The sequence below is a fragment of the Zosterops lateralis genome (assembly GCF_965231275.1).
Source record: "Zosterops lateralis genome assembly, chromosome: 6".
In the NCBI taxonomy this organism is placed as follows: Eukaryota; Metazoa; Chordata; class Aves; order Passeriformes; family Zosteropidae; genus Zosterops; species Zosterops lateralis.
Window position 1 is genome coordinate 32,499,001 of NC_139761.1, and position 16,501 is coordinate 32,515,501.

Here is a 16,501-nt window from a genome sequence, read left to right on the forward strand (position 1 = left end):
TATCTTACATAATAGCTTGTTTTGATGTGCATTTAAACCTACTGTCTGCCATGAAGAAATTCAACACATCATCAAACGTGCCACTGGATTATCACAAATGGCCAACAAGACAAAGCCACAATTGAAAAATAACTACATTTATTATTCTTTCTATATAAAATTCTTTTCATTAATGCTCAGCAACACGCATTTGGCAGCTGAACTGGGTATTTTTTTGAAGCAGCAGTTAACAATGCAATCCACAAAACAAAGATAAGCTCAGTGGTTTCCAGGAAACTGAAAGATGAAAGAATGCAGAGAGAGTCAGACATGGTTTCAAATGAAGAACAAGTGAACTAAGGTCAAACTGAAACCTAAAAGAAATTCAGCAAGAGCCCAGATACCACGGTACAGATACATTTTAGTTGGATTGAAATTTCACAATGCATTTCAACAATGCATACAATACATTCTTTGGTATATTAATTCACTAGGGACAATTTTTTTCAAAGCAAAGGAGAAACTCGGATTCCACAGCCCTTCGTTTCACTAATTCAAGTGTAATACGCAGCAGATTTTATGCATTTATATCAAATATAAATTAGATTAAAGTTTTATCTTCTGGCTTTGTTTTGTGAGTTTACTCCCAGATTTAGCTGAGGTTAACTTTAGTGTAGGAATCCATAAATGCTACAATCTCAGAAGCCAGCACCTATTAAATAGCCTCCTCCAGAAATATGACTAATGTATTTGTTCCCCTTGAAGAGAAGGTCATTACTTTATACAAATAAATTTAGATAATCCATTTTAAAGTAGTGAAAAAATACAGCATCCACACACACACATACACACCAAAAAAAGCTAATAGTCTACTGAAAGTAATGCTCTAACACACAGAGCTAAATTCTGCTTAGTTAAACTATTTATAATTTCCACCTAGGAAGCAAAAACAAAAAGTATTTTGCCCAAGGGACTTTTCCAAATGCATTTTAACATAAGTTCTCTCGGATACTAAGTTTGTAAAATACTTTATTTTACAACTATCAGGTATAACTATGCATCCAGAAATAACACTCCTAACTGCTGGCAAATCACCTCTCTGAGTAGAGACTCAGAGCAGAGAATTTATTTATTATTTTACATCACAAATTACAGGGCTTTAGGAAAGAGTAAAGGAGAAATTGAAATGCGATGTGAATTTTTAAAACGTGCATTTTAAATACACAATTTTTAAGAAGGCTAGAAAAATAACAATGGTAAAAGCTGCATACATGGACTCTTGCCACAAGTGAGAGGCAAATCTCTCACAACCTGCATCTTATAAAGCAGAAATGACAACTTTATTGCCAGTCAAAATATCCCCTAGATCCATGCCTCAGCAGTCCTCTTCTGACACACAGTGAAGAGTGCCACCTATTGAATAAAAACCAGTATTTCTAGAAATCATTAAATTACTCTGGAAACATACCGTCTTATGTACTCCTTTCCTCAACCCAAGCTTTCAGTTTAGTTTTGGCAGAGACCAGATTTGCCAAAATAGTACTTTGGTATAGAAACAACATCCTAATAAAACTGCATATGTAATCTGATTAAAGAAATAAAAACATCAAATTATATGTGTTGCATTAAAAAAAAAAAAAAAAAAAAAAAAGAGCCCTGTTTTTTTTAAGGCTCTTCTTTTTTCACATAAGAAAGTAAACCTACTTGCATTCAGACCTGAACACTTCTTTACCTTCACTGACAACTGAAGTATCTCACAAAGGACCTACTACTCACATATTTCACATCCACATGCCGTGATATCGGTCATCTCAGAGCAGCAGCTGAGCAGAAGACAGTGTGTCCCCCTAAAGAAGCCCAGCAAGGTGCTGCATAGCAGGCAGCAACATTACACATTGCTGCAGGTGACATTCTATATTTATAAACAGTGTAAATTTGCATTACAGTCTACCAATTTTGAGTTTTAAATGCACACAATCTAGCCAGGGAAAAAGGGGTGGTATATTGAAAGAGTCTGCATGTAATCTGATACCAAACAAAACTGCTATAACCCAAGCAAGATTTGGAACTGACCCATTTATACACAAATATTTGAATGAGTCAGCAGCCCACTGCATTTCCCAGGCCTGCTGTAGACTATCATGCAATCCCCAGACACACTTCCTCAGATTGTGCTTGCCTCATGAGCAAGGTCAGTAGTGACAAAAAGTGATATAAAAGGTCAATGAGTAGAAAAATATGACAATATGCAGACTTACTTTATCTGATTACCCATTAACCTACTCAATATACTGAAGTTCACAAATTTCCCCTATTTATTTGTCTCTTTCTTTTAACTGTTTGACATAACAGAACAGTGTATTAAAATGAAGTTCTACTATTGTTTTGGTACTGTGAATAAATAAGAATTAAATATGCTTCCTTACTGTAGTCACACATACACACATAAGTGAACAGCCTCTAAAACAATCACTGTTTCCCTGTCCAAAGCCTTTGCTCCCATAGTTCATATATACTCCAGCACTGCCAGAATAAACCTTGATTATGTAGAGTGGCTGAAGCTTTTGCAACTATAGCAATGGTGCTATAAGTAATTAAGATATCACTATGGTTATGCTGCCACCTGAATCACAAAGCTTTTGATCTGTACTGGAGATCCCTTTTTGAGGGTGATAACAGGGACAATAATTTTCCTAACTCTGATTATTGTGGAGAGAAAGCCTACCGTTGAATAAAGACCTCCAAGAGAAAAAGGTAGGTGTGGATTTTTGGTCTGTTACAACAAACATATATATTTATGTTTTTCTTACTAAGTGAAAAACTCTAAAATCAGCTACACACAAGAAACAAATTTCTACAACGCAGACATAAAAATGCTATTTTTCTTTCAATGTAGTGATAATAAAGAAAGATTACCACAATAACTTAGTGTATATAACATTCCCATCAGACTTGGTCCTTCAAAGAACACTGAAGTACACTGGCCAATAAAAAAATCCTTTTAGGATGTGTTTATATATTATTGTTTACGCTATGTCCCTCTGGGGAAAAAGAGAGGAGGATAATGTCTTTGACTTTGAAAGACCCTATACTAAAGATAAGTATGTATTACAACTGAAAAAAAAATATTTCCCAGATTAAGAATAATTATTTGAGACTTTTGCCTGCATATTTCTTTGGGGATTTCTTTGAGAATTTTACGTAAGGTGAAAAAACTTGATTTTATTTTAAGACACATGGAATGATAAACTCCAATGTTCCCAGACAGAGGGAAGAAAAATACAACAAAAAATAGGAAACTTACAAGACTTTTCTCTAGAGATTCCAGCTCATAATCTATTTCTTTCAGACGATTCTGTTGATAACGTTTTTCCTTATTGTCCCGCAGAATCTTTTCACCTGGAACTGCTTCTAGGCTTCTGTTTGCATAAACCAGAGACTCCTGAGGAAATAATTGATACAAGTTAACCACATAACTTTATATTGCTTAGTAGACAGATGAGGGTTCTTTTGATTTCCACTGAGAAAATAGTGAAATACTTAGAATCATATGCTAATATCAAATTCTGCAAATGTCAAATTCTGCAAATTTTCATAATGTATATTTTCAAATACAATAGCCTAATATCAGGCAAGACATATTTCAATAAAAGAATTCTTACCCTTTGCGTTTTAAGAGGAATTTCTTAGTCTCCAGATCTAACACTTGGATGCTCAATTTCTACTACAGCAATAAAAGCGTTCTGAGAATAGGAGAGTCTGAATGACTGGTTCAAAGTTTGCTCCTGTTAACCACACTGGGATCAGAATTAAGCCAGAAGGAAAAGGAAAAACTGAACAGAAATGGCAACAGCTTTTGTTTACTAAGTATGGTAAACGAGGAATAACCCTCTGGGAGTTGGAGTTAGTTGCCAAATTAAAGATTTGGGTTACACATTCTCACATCCTTCAATAGTTTAGGACTAGATTCAGAAGTATGTATCAGTCCCAAACACATGCAGGTTTCAGTATCACACATAATTGAGTTCATTGAGAATGATAAGTATCGGCAAAATCGTGAAATTATGTTGCAATCAGAAAAAACCCCAGAGCTTTCTCTTGTCAACTATAGGTTCTATAGAAAAATCCAATAGTGGCAGAGGTAAAAAAGCCTAAGCAAAAAACCTTCCCCCATCTCAATAATCAATTAAACCCAAAGGGACATGAGCAGCCATAGAATAAAAAAATACTCTATTCATTCTTACTTTCAAAAGCAGCTCAAGAAATTTTAATAGACACATAACAAAAATAATTCCACATAGCATGCCTAATTGGAAAGAAAAATAAACTTCACAATTCAATAATAAATTCCTCAGCTACACTATACGAAAAACTGTATCTGTAAACAACTTTTTCTAAACATCAAGCAAATCTATGAGTTCTGACATTTAAATCAAACTATTAGTTGCCTGAAAATTAACTTATTTTAATACACTAAAATTTTTTGAATATATATTTACAATCAGTAATAGTTGGCTGTACCACAAGGACAGCAAATTTTCCTGTTACAGACAATCATATTTCCTGCTTCATTTTGCATTGCTTTTGAAATTATCCATAATAATCTATTTGATATTTGACCACTCTGGAGCATTAAGGTGCTACTTTCTCATCAGTAGTTCTTACAGCCTCACTTCTCTCATCCCTGAATATTAACTTATAGAAACTCACACAATATGAGTAAAGTCAAGGCTTTTCCCCAGTTACTAATTTTTAAACATTCTCCTCAATCTATCATAAAATAAATATATGAAGTATTATATCAAGGAAAACATTTGTCAAAGTTTTGCATATTTCAGAACATGTTATGTTTCAATTATATAGCACATGTACATAGTAGAAGTCCATTTGAGATTATTTCGTCTTTCATATCTTTAGATCTGTAAAAAATTTTATGTAAGGGAAAATACTTAGCAAGAGCCAAAGCTGTAACAAACATAATGCCAAAGAGAAATATGCAGTATTTGAAATGCCTATAGTTACTTGTTGTGCTCCCTTTTCTCCAAATTTTATAAATAGTAGCAAAATCCCACCTAATGAAGTATATTAATGTCATACAACCACCTTGAGGCATAAAACGGGCTGATCAGTTCATTAACCTGCTTCTAACCATGCTCTGAAACAGGTATCGTCTGTGAAGGTCATCTGTTTTGGTGAAGCATAGGAATGGAGCATAGGCTACTAAGGAGTTCATTAATTGAAAAATTAGTGTATCTTCTGAATTCTGAGCACTTATTTAGTTTTACAGTGTTAACTGTAGTCCACTTCTATAATAGAAAAAGGGAATATTTTCCTGGTTAAAATCCCAATCAGTTATGAAAGAATTCCTCATGGTAATTCACATTAATTATCTTTTAGACAACCAACACTACAGATATTATTGTTTCTTTAAATACCATCTTCATTTCCTTTAGTTTTCAGGTAGTTTTCCAGTTTTTTAAGCTGATAACTGTACTCATCACTCACAGTCTTATGCTTCATATTCTTCAGCCTATGATTTTCCCATTTCTTTCAGGATTACATTCAACTTAATTTATTGTTCCCCAAAAATGTTAAGTAAGACAGAAACATTTTTAAATATTTAGTTAATTTGGCACCAGAGCAAAGAAAGAAATTTCAGAGAAAAATGCAGTTCTGATGATAAAACATTTCCATGTAAAAGAGGACATTATTCATGGAAAAGCATTCTTAATCCAGCTGGACTCCTTACACAAGAAGATGAACATGTCTGCTCCTCTGTTACAGCTCAGCTATGGTATTGCAGGATAATTAAAGCCATTAGTAAAGATTTCAGAGTGAGAGAATAGTTCCTGTATCCTGTCAAAGTATTCATGAGTGACAAAAGGGACATCTCCCACTGAGGCAAGAGTGATTAAGTGTCTGCATCTTGAAAGCTATATCTAATGCAATTCTTGGAAGAAAAGAATGTGCAGCTTCACAATATGCAACTCTAAGCTAATTCTAAATTAAAATCATAGAACTACAATGTTTGAAAGCCTTTTACATGCTGCAAAACAAAACTGAAAGGCAACTGCTTTTCACTAATGAAAGGTAACAAGGAATTAACTACCTCTTTTTTGGTTGTTAGGTTTAATATTACTAAAAAAAGATAATACATTACTCTTTAATTAGTACACACCTAAAGACAACTTTCTATTCAAATATTTCTGGGCTATTACCTGAATGGAAGCAACACCAATAACTTGGACAAACATTTCCAAACAGAGCATTCATTATCACAGGCAAGTCACATTAACTTCAAGCCCAATGTCTTGCAACACTGAACACAATATCAGGCAACCATTGGCAAGCTCAGGGTAACAAGGGCATTTGTTACGTGATTAACAACCAGGGGAGGTGATTTTTCACACATTAGATCCCAGTTGGTGAATGATCAACATCAAAATGTGACTCCTCTGGAAGTGAGCTACAGAAAATACCGCTAGAGGTAAAACAAAATCTCACATTCAGAAAGAAGGCAATAAAAAAATTACATTAAAGTGCCCTTAAAAAAGGAGAAAAAAAACCAGGCCCACAGGTATTTTAGCCCTTCAGAGACATTTCTCATACACTAAATAGTTTTTTGTAACTGAAAACAGTTTTGCAAATGAACATTTTTACAGATATTCTCTGATATATCACTTCTGATATATCCATAAAATGAAAATATTACAGAAGTAAATAAGCTTTGTGCAAATAAATGCAAAATAAGAATTAGAGCTTTTTATTATAAACCCCATTATAGTAGAGGTAACAGTACTAGGGCATGGGATAAATTGGAGTCTTCTGAGTACAAACTTTAAACAATCATTTCTCAAGGCTGAGACCTTGACTTAATCTTCCAATCTCAATATTGCTGGCAAGGCAAAAAGACAAAGGCCATTAAAAACAAGGGACACACAATTTCAATCTTCTACCATCTTTAACATTGCTTATCGGTGATTGCCTTATCCTTCAGATCATAACTGAACAGGCACTTTTGGTATCCTGAGATAAGAAGAAACCTAATTCTAATTCCCAAGGGTGAACTATCATGGATAATTTGTTTCTATGCTGAAAAAAAAAAAAACCTCATGCAGTTAAAAATGTTTAAGTTACCAATTTCTGAACATGAGCTATCTTGGAAGTGTGGAATCAAAAACTGCTAAAAACAAGACAGTTCTCAGATTGAATATGACTCAAAATAGCAACAAATTATTTTACCATGGTTTTCTGTAGCTAACATTTCTCACTTCATTCCTGAACACATAGACTTTATGAATAAAGACAGGATCCTAAAGAAAAATGCAAAAGATACAAATATAGACATATGCAGTATTGATCTCAACACACACTACAAATAAAATATCTGCACCTGAGCTCTGATCTGTATAACTTACCTGATATATCCGGCTTGGACATTTTGAGCTAGAACTGGATAGAGCAGGAAACCCTTCCTCAGATTGTAGTAGTTGAAGCTTATTTTCTATCTCGTTCAGGAGATGAAATTCCATTGGTTCAGGTGTGTACCCTTCTCCCGGTGCCTGCCAGACAGATACATTCTCCTGTTGGAAGTATGGAAAATACGCCTCATTCACAAAGGAATCAGACTTTAAGCACAGTTGCATATCAAATGCATTTATTTTTCAGATAAACCATACTTAATAATAAAATGTACATTTGTATCCATCTCAGTATACAGCTAAAATCTCACAGCTAAAATATTCATGTCCCTAGCACACTTGAGAGCAGCTATGGACAGAACAAGTAGAGACATTCATACATTCATCACTTTTAAATATAACCAAGGAGCAACTTAAATGGACAACCACTTTCCATCTGTTAAAGGAGTCAAAAAGTGAGAAAGCCTGACCAAAACTTGGCTTGGAATGAAATTGCAGAGGTTGATACGATGGCAGAAACCACCTGGAGCCAAATCTCACACAGAGGGTATGAAATACAATGTGACACTTGCACCAAAATAAAAAACAAGGCATTCAAAGGAAATCAAAGGAACTGCTCTGAGGTCAGTAGCTGCCATCCTTCTAGAGCCCCTGTATGTTATCACATAAACTCTGGGAGAGACAGAAAGAAGAGAGTTCTTTTCCTGATCATGATTTACATGACATTTTCCTCTTGCTAGCATTAACACCTGAATAATACATATGAATACATACTTCTACTGCATACAGTTGCATATGATGAGTGAGCTAGGCCACTTAACCCAAGCAAATGAGCTCATACCCACAGATGCAGGTTCTCCACAGCAATTTGTCCCTCCCTGCCTCACATTCAGGGAAGCAAGTCTGCACAAGGCCTGTTCACTGGGTACCAGAGTAGCAGTTTACAACTCTGTCCTGAGCACAATGAAACACTAGATAGGACCTTAGAAGAGCAAGGATGTGTGGAAGGACATGAGTGTATTGCTGGTTTCCTTTCTTTTCCCTACCAGAATAGGACCAGCACCTTGCCCTAAGACTCTAACATCTGTCTTGCAAGAAATTCATGTCCATCATTTGTTTCCAGCTCCCAGATTAGTCCTCTGGCTATTCGAGCAGTTGCATCCATACAAGAGGAGGAAATATCAGCTTCCAATTACAATACCGCTGCTATGAGGTCATTTGTGGTTCATCTCCATTATCCTAAAGCACACTAGTTGCAAAAAGAAAAAAGAAGCATACCCCAAACACCTGTCATAAATTATCTTCATAATAAATGTAAAAAAAAAATAAAATAAAAAATCCAAAAACACCAGAGTCAAGAGAGTCATCCTTTCTATGAAACAAAATCAGTTCTAATGCTTTCTCATACAAGTATGATGAGACACAACTAATGAGCCTGACCAGACCTGAGCTGACTCCAAAATAGCCATTCACAAATGTCTTAGATGCTCACCAACTTTGTGGAAACACCTGTTCAGGTGAGACAGTGACCACCAAAACTGAAGTATCGAGCATGGTATTACATTTGTGTCATGTTAACCACCCCCTAATCAGAGAATGAAGATCACAGTGCAAAAGCACAGAAATTACTCTACAGGAGTCTGATAAGATGTAACAGGGCTCATTAGCTACAGCTCAGTGTCTGTATCCCATACTCCAAATATCCAAATTACCCCAGTAGTCATTTTACTCCAGGATGAAATGGACTCACACATTCTCTTTTGTATTTTCAAGATAGCTTTGCTTGGAAAATAAACTTCTGTCCTGTCAATGTTTCCTGTGTGTTAACTCAGAACAATACTTTTATAACAGCACAGTCAGTGCTTTGGTGGAACATCTGAAACAAATTATACCCCTGCAGCTTCAGCTTTGACAATTAGATTAGCATGAATATGAGTACTTCTAAAATATTTTAAATACTCATAAAACGTTCTTTCAAAGAGTGAGAAGTGCTGTTTGGATATTTGGCACATATAGTAGTATAAATCAAATGAAGTTATCTAATCCACATTATACTATACAGAGGAATTCATACAGCATAACCAGATCTGCCTTGGTTGACAGCCTCCAAAACATTACTTCAGCCAATGTGATTGCACCAGCTTTTTATAAGTCAGAATGAAATAAGATGAAAGAGGCCATCAGCTGGATAGTTACCTATTCAGCTTGAAGTTGTCTAGATTACTCATTAGCTGATAATTTCCTCATGATTTTTGTTATGAAGTAGCCACAGGAAATGCCTCACTTGTTATAAAATTCAAATGTGGGAGAGGAAGAATCCATCACTAGACTAGACAGGTCTAAGTAACTATTATCCTTTCTTTTACTCTGCTTTGACAGGAGAGTTAGGAGCTTTTTTATTTAAAGAAATGATCTAGTACAGACTAGAGTAACCTACAAACTACCATTCTTGTCTATGGTATCAAAAACAAACAACACCACATGTCCTGTGAGATGACTTACTTCATATCTAATATTAATGGTAAAATCCCTATAGATACGTGACAGTGACATGTGCCAAATACAAAATTAGGAAATTACACTTTTCTATTGCCTTGATGCCTTGAGAATTGATGCAAAAAAAAGTACATGTTGCTAGTTGGGATTTGCATTAGCTACTCTGCATAAATGCCTCTAAATTCTATGACAGACACTAGCTGAAAGAGAAAGTAAAAACCTAGTAATTACACATTTTGAGAGAACACTTTTGCAATCAGTAAAATAAATTATTTTTAAAAAGCCACTATTCCCTAGGTCAGAAAGCTGTTTACTAGCGGAAGGTTGTTTAAAACATCTTCAGTTCTTTAAATGATGACATTTATCAAACTGAAGACCATCTCCTAGAAACAGTGATTGAGGGAACAATCAAATACTCTTTTCACTCTCCATGAGGATTATTTTTACTCACTTCAGCCCCTACTATTCACTGAAGTATGCAGATGGTACACAGTTTAACAGGGGTCTAATGCTTAAGCAGACTTTATATACTTTTAAGACAGAGTTGGAAGCCACAGAAAGATGTTACATTATCTTTCTAAATCGACATGCAAGCTTCATAAACGTGTATTTCCCCAAGTGCTGCATTTTGAAGTCTGTTTATTACTCGTCAAGAAACTTGTTGGGAGTTTTTTGCAAGTAGTTGCTGGCCTTTCTCCCTGAGCCTACAGCACTAACCACTCAGATTGATACTCCACAACTTCACATTTTATGCAAAAAAAATAGGATATTTTCTCCAAGTGCAGTTCTAAGGTTTCTTCCTACTGTGCATAGCTTTTCTTTTTTTTTAGGTTGTGCTGTTAATAAAATTAACAAAGTAACCAACGAGAATTCATTTTTGGAGACAAATTCAACAGGATCTCTCCATCTTTTCTGTCATATCTCAGCAGGGTACTTCATGGTAGGACTAAGATCAAATTTAGATTTACTGTAAAAACAAGCCAAATACAACAGAACAGTACAGATTAAATTTGTCATACCTCAAGATCCTGCAATTCAGTTCCATCTTCTGTATCTTTCAATAGTTCAGTTAGTCTTTTCCTTTCTCCCTCAAGCATAACAAATTGGTTTCCTGAATCCTTTGCTAGCTGAAATATTTACAAAAAGAAAAAAAACACATACTTTAGAACTCCACTAACTCAAACACCTCCAAAACAAAGTTTTTAAACTCTGTGAAATTAACAGCCAAATCTTATTTATTTCCATAATACAAGTTATCACTCTGAAGAAAAATATAGCAGCCTACATATAATGAATTTATAATCTTATCTTAGTCTTTGACATAGATAGTGAGGAGGCTAATATTTTTCATCAGATTAAAGATCATGATACCTACTAGGTCCTCACGGGAAAAAAAAAAGCAGGAAAATCTAGGGATGTATTTTCTGACAAAGAGTGGTCCCATCCAAGCTACACATGAACAATCTATATATCTATGCCTTATTTATGCATCAGGATATTGTCCTTTAACTTAACAATAAATAAATTTTTAAAAAGTCTTAGGATATTGCCCTTAAAAAGCTATGTCCAGTCACAAACATAACAATTCAGTTTGCAGTACTCTTTATCAAATGCATAGAAGCAGTATTATCCTAACCAATATGAGCATCCCAGCTGAGAACCGCTTAATACAATACTCTGCCATAAATAGCAGTTTTAATAGAAAGGTAATTTTTTCATTTATGCCTAATTAGCTTCAAAAGGTCCTGATTTTAAAAGAAAACTGTCTTCAAAAGTACTCATAGACTAATTTCTAGCTAATATTTAAAAAAATGTTATTGGTTTTATGCTTTAATGCTTACCTCAATATTCTTTTTAATGAAATGCTGGCTGGTTTTATTTTTGCTATGTGTTTTTTCTGCAGATTTTTCTGTTTCTAATTCACTTGGATAATCTGATGTTTGAGAAAGGAAAGTTGCTACATTATAATCATTTCTATTCTCATTCAACAAGAACTGTAACAACATCAATCCCATTCGAACCTTAAGCAAACATATAGAGGCAACAAACAAACTTTTTGTATTATGTTTTCATTATTTATGTAAATAATATTGTTATATTTAAAACATACCATTGCCAAAATCTAATTTCATTTTCAACTTCTTATTATATGAGATCACTCAGTGTTACAAAGGCTAAAATACTTTTGGATTTCAGACCTCAAAAATGTTAAACATGGTGGCCTTAAAAGCCACAGCATTCCTTCAAACCCTATCATCGCTGCAGTTTTCTCATCATTACAAAACCAGACAATAATTTTTTTGAAAACCACAGAATTATCTGGAGACATATCAAGTACATTTTTTTAAATAAAACAGCTGAAAAACAGATGATATAGTTGATATTATTATAACACAGCTTATAAAACAAATTTTGTTAGAAAATAAAACTCATCATAGAGCTGTAAATCTATTAAACAGATACATGATATTCTAACAACAATAGGTTTCTATCCATGACAAAAAAAAGGCATGATTCTGTTTTTCAGAGACTTTTGTCATGCTTAAAATAACAATTCCTTTACGAACAGCAAGAATTTGTCACATTAAATAGCAAGTCTAAGCAAATACAATCAACTTCTAAATCTCAACAACCACTTCAAAAGCAGTCATGGTACTTTTTGCTTTTCTGGAAAGAAGAAATTAGAAAAATGAGTGGGTTATTTTCCTAAAAAAAAAAAAAATTGACATGTTAGATACTAGAAGACAGGCTATATGGAAATAACTCTTTTTCAGTGTGAACAGAATAAAAGCAAACTCCCAGAGATATGAAATAAATTCCACGCATCCTTTACGCACAGACCTTAAAGAACTGAGGTGTTGGATCTGACCAAGAAACCCCCTCACAGTTGAAATGCACAACTGTTCTCTGAAAGCATCCTGAGCTTTCTTTACCATTACCAGGCCACACCATGTGTCAAGGAAATGGATCATATAGGAATTTAACAATCAATATAAATAAGACAAGTTGCATCCTGAAATGAGCAGAACACACCAAACACTAAGATAACATGCAAGATACACATTACTTTTAAGCTATATCTTTCACTTGACTGTAGAAGAGCATTTTTGAGAGGAAGCTACCATACAGAACATCTCAGAACACTGAAGTAAAGAAGGGACAGATATGGATCACTGAGACAAAGAACAGACTGAAGACTGTCACAGATAATTTAAAAAGATTGCAGCTAAAGAAATTTTGCATGTGCATTTTGGAAGATCTGGCACATATTTCAAAGATTTGGTATAAATCTTGATGAGACTGATGAAGTAATAGCATAAAACTAGTGCATACATTCTTCTTCACAAGCTCCCCGGTTCAGGGTCTGCCTTTATGTCAGCTGTGACACATAAATCCAAAAGCAATCACAACAGTAATTCTTTGCTATTCAGACACCACATCAAAAGCCTCCAGCAGAAATAGCAAAAGTCATTTAAAACAATATATTGCTCACAGGCTGTAAGTGATGTCTACTTCATATGCATTCCCAAAGTAGAAACGTGCAGAACATCCCAAAATAGTGCAAGTGATAGCAACTCCTAACCACACCTGTACTGGAAGCTCCAGAAGTCAGTGCTGTACTGAATACTGGCAATGAAACCTGCCATTGTTATTCAAGGTCACTCCAGCACAACTCCAAAAATTTGAAGAAGGAACCAAGGGTCAAGCTTTATTTTAAGAGAGGAATGAAAACACATGGTAGAAAGGCAGAGAAATTAAAAGCTCCAGCCCACAAAGTTAAGGTCACATACTGGGGAAGTAAGACAAGTGATAAAATGATAAAGGATCTGAGTTCCATGTTAAAAATTAAAACATGCAGTCACATTCTCCAAACTGCAGAGATATTGCTGCCATCAATGCTTCAGCCTTGAGAAATGCACTTATGTCTTTGTCATCTTAGCCAGTCACCAGGAAGATTGATTCCTTCTGTTTACATAGCATGGTGGTTGACAAAGAAATAAACAATTGCAACTGATAGCAATGGCAGTTTAAGCTATTATTCTTATATCACAACACACACGAAAAGTTACTAACCACACAAATTAGAATTTCAAATAGGGAAAGAACAGAGGCATGCAAGCACGATTCCATTTATTTTGACATGTTGGACACTACACCACTAACAGCATTTGAAATGTCTATAAGTGCATGATAACACATGGTCTCTAAAAGAATCAGCAGGTATTTGAGTTTTGCCAGAAAGTACTTATTTCATAAAAGCAGTGCTGACTTTACAATAATTAGCATAGTAAAATATAAAATAAGTTGTCTCAAGAGTTATGTTTGACACAAATCCAAATAATTTCTGCTGAAAACAAACAAAATACAGAACTGTTGCAGCTAGATTCAGTACCACTTGTCATTTCTGGATGGTTTCTGGAATATAAGCCTATTAATAAAACGTACAATACCTTAAAGTAATAGCAAAGGTAAGTTTTTAAAGAACTGCCATGAAGAATCAATGATACAATGATACATTTTACAATATATCAGTTACACACCTCTTCCTTTTGAAATGAAAAAAAAAAAGGTTTTATAAACCCAAAAGTAAAAATTTTCCTAGCATGTTGAGTAAAGGTTGCTGATAAGTCACTAAGTTATTCTCTTCTTTCATTTGCAAAAAAGGTAAGAACTGTCACTGTTCCAGTAAGTAATCTTGCTAAGTAACCATTGTACATGTTGCTTGCCATTTTTAAAAATACAAACTCTACCATTAGTAAAGCTTACCCTGGTTTTCTTGGGCTTTATGATCATCGTAATCTTCAGGATTCATGTGTGTGTTAAATACTGAAGTACATAGTTCATCTTCTTTATCATGGGGAGGATCTGTAAGGAATTTTTTCCAGTAAAATCCAATTGAAATATATTTAAAGATCTAGCATCATGTGTATCATACTATAAGACCTCACACTTTGAAAGTAAAGAAGTTCACTTGGATAAATTACATAGGCACTGTATTTCTCAAGAAACAAAGAAGGGGGAAGTGTAAAGTATGCTGTTTCTTATGGCTGTGTTCTTCTTTTTAAGAACTACTGCCCATAGAAGACAATTCATCATGTTCTCAAAGATGCAGCCCAAGGCCCTAAAGTACAAATGCCTCTACAGACACCACGTAGCAAGTCATCTAAAATTTTGAATGAGAATAAAGCATTCAGGTTTTCACAGCTGGTGTCTGCCTGTGCATGAATTATTAGACTTCCAAGTGGCTTAGGTCAAGGTCATAGTCTAGGAAAACACTGTTCAAGCATCCTAGTTGTTTCCGTCACTCAAAGAAAAAAATAAATCAATTGAAGTATCCATATGTGTCAACTGGAAATAAAAATTAGAGCAGTAGGTTGCAGTCCATACACTTAGCACTTGCAGAAAAGGACTCGTACTGCAAAGAACCACATGAATTACATGTGATTTTCACAATGAAAAAACCACAATAACCAATAACAATGAGGTGTAATAGACTCAACTGAACAAATTATTTTATTAAACAGAGGATAGGGTAAGGAATTTAGGGCTGCTTAATTAACTCCTGATTTACATTTCTGCTGTGAGTGTGTCAGAAGGTTTTGTTGTGCCTGAAATGCTTGGAACACTTAAGTTATTAATGATTTTGTACCTGAACTTGTGCTTGATTTCATAGCTACATTAAAAGCTATAATAGCTCTCATTGATAATTTACTCAATAAAGCTCTATCAAATTCAAGCTCTGAAAAGCAAAACATACGAAATGTATTCCATTTCAGTATCAACCAGGGCAGCCATCAAGACAGTAGTTTAATTAAATAAATCCTGAAATAAATAAATCAGACCTGAAAAGTAAGGCACTAGTATGATACAGAAAAGATTAAGCTGGAGGAAAATTACAAATCTAAACTATGTACTTTTGTCAGTGTAGTGCACTAGAAACCACATGATGCACACAGTCTCTACAGGAGTTACTTTTGAAATAAAAGAGTTAGCAGTCATATAGTCTTACTTGTCTACTGTTATTTTAATATATCCTGACATCTACTGGAGAATCTCTAAATATCACCTGTATCAAATTGTTTTCTTCCCTTAGTAACCTGAACTTTAGCATAGAAATAAAAGCAGGTTACATTATAAATAGTAAGTTTTGTTGAAACATTTTAACTGCCATTATTATTTATTTATTGAAATATTTATTATTATTTATTGAAATATTTTAGCTACCATTATTATGCATGTACCACCAACATTTAAGCTGAGATTTTTGCTAAGCAAAAGCCATTCAGACCTCAAACCCTTATTCTCTCCCTAAAAAGAAAAAAGATAGTCTGTTCCACAATTCTTTTTCTCTTTACTTACCAGCTGTATCCTGCCATGACGAGAACAAAGCTAAAAACTGGTTTGTGTTTTCTACTTCCTCGTGGCTTCCTGTGGTTCTGATAGACTATTCAAAAGAAATAAACTGTGTATGTATAGATACATCCAGGTATTTATAGTAAATTCTTTAGAGTGAAATATATTGTCTGCTTATCAGACCTAATGAACTTCAGACCCTATTAAAAATTACTCTTCTTGCTTTATTTCCTTCTTGAGGCTATCTGAAT

General features: G+C 34.4%; 1 protein-coding gene across 7 annotated transcripts in view; it reads right to left on the bottom strand.

Annotated features, from left to right (window-relative positions):
- The window catches only part of FSIP1 (fibrous sheath interacting protein 1), a gene marked incomplete at its 3' end in the record, with an annotated part of 67,044 nt that overhangs the window by 45,611 nt on the left and 4,932 nt on the right, over positions 1 to 16,501 (bottom strand). For 6 of the 7 annotated variants that reach the window (XR_014590415.1, XM_083863932.1, XM_083863933.1 and 3 more), the window contains 6 exons: positions 16,257 to 16,341; positions 14,664 to 14,762; positions 11,738 to 11,829; positions 10,916 to 11,023; positions 7,398 to 7,562; positions 3,284 to 3,421 (listed from right to left, as the gene is read on the bottom strand). Coding sequence is in view for 6 of the 7 variants with exons in the window: in XM_083863932.1 (XP_083720058.1) it covers positions 3,284 to 3,421; positions 7,398 to 7,562; positions 10,916 to 11,023; positions 11,738 to 11,829; positions 14,664 to 14,762; positions 16,257 to 16,341 (687 nt within the window). The remainder of the gene's footprint in view (positions 1 to 3,283; positions 3,422 to 7,397; positions 7,563 to 10,915; positions 11,024 to 11,737; positions 11,830 to 14,663; positions 14,763 to 16,256; positions 16,342 to 16,501) is intronic. The other variant, XM_083863935.1, reaches the window with a different exon arrangement.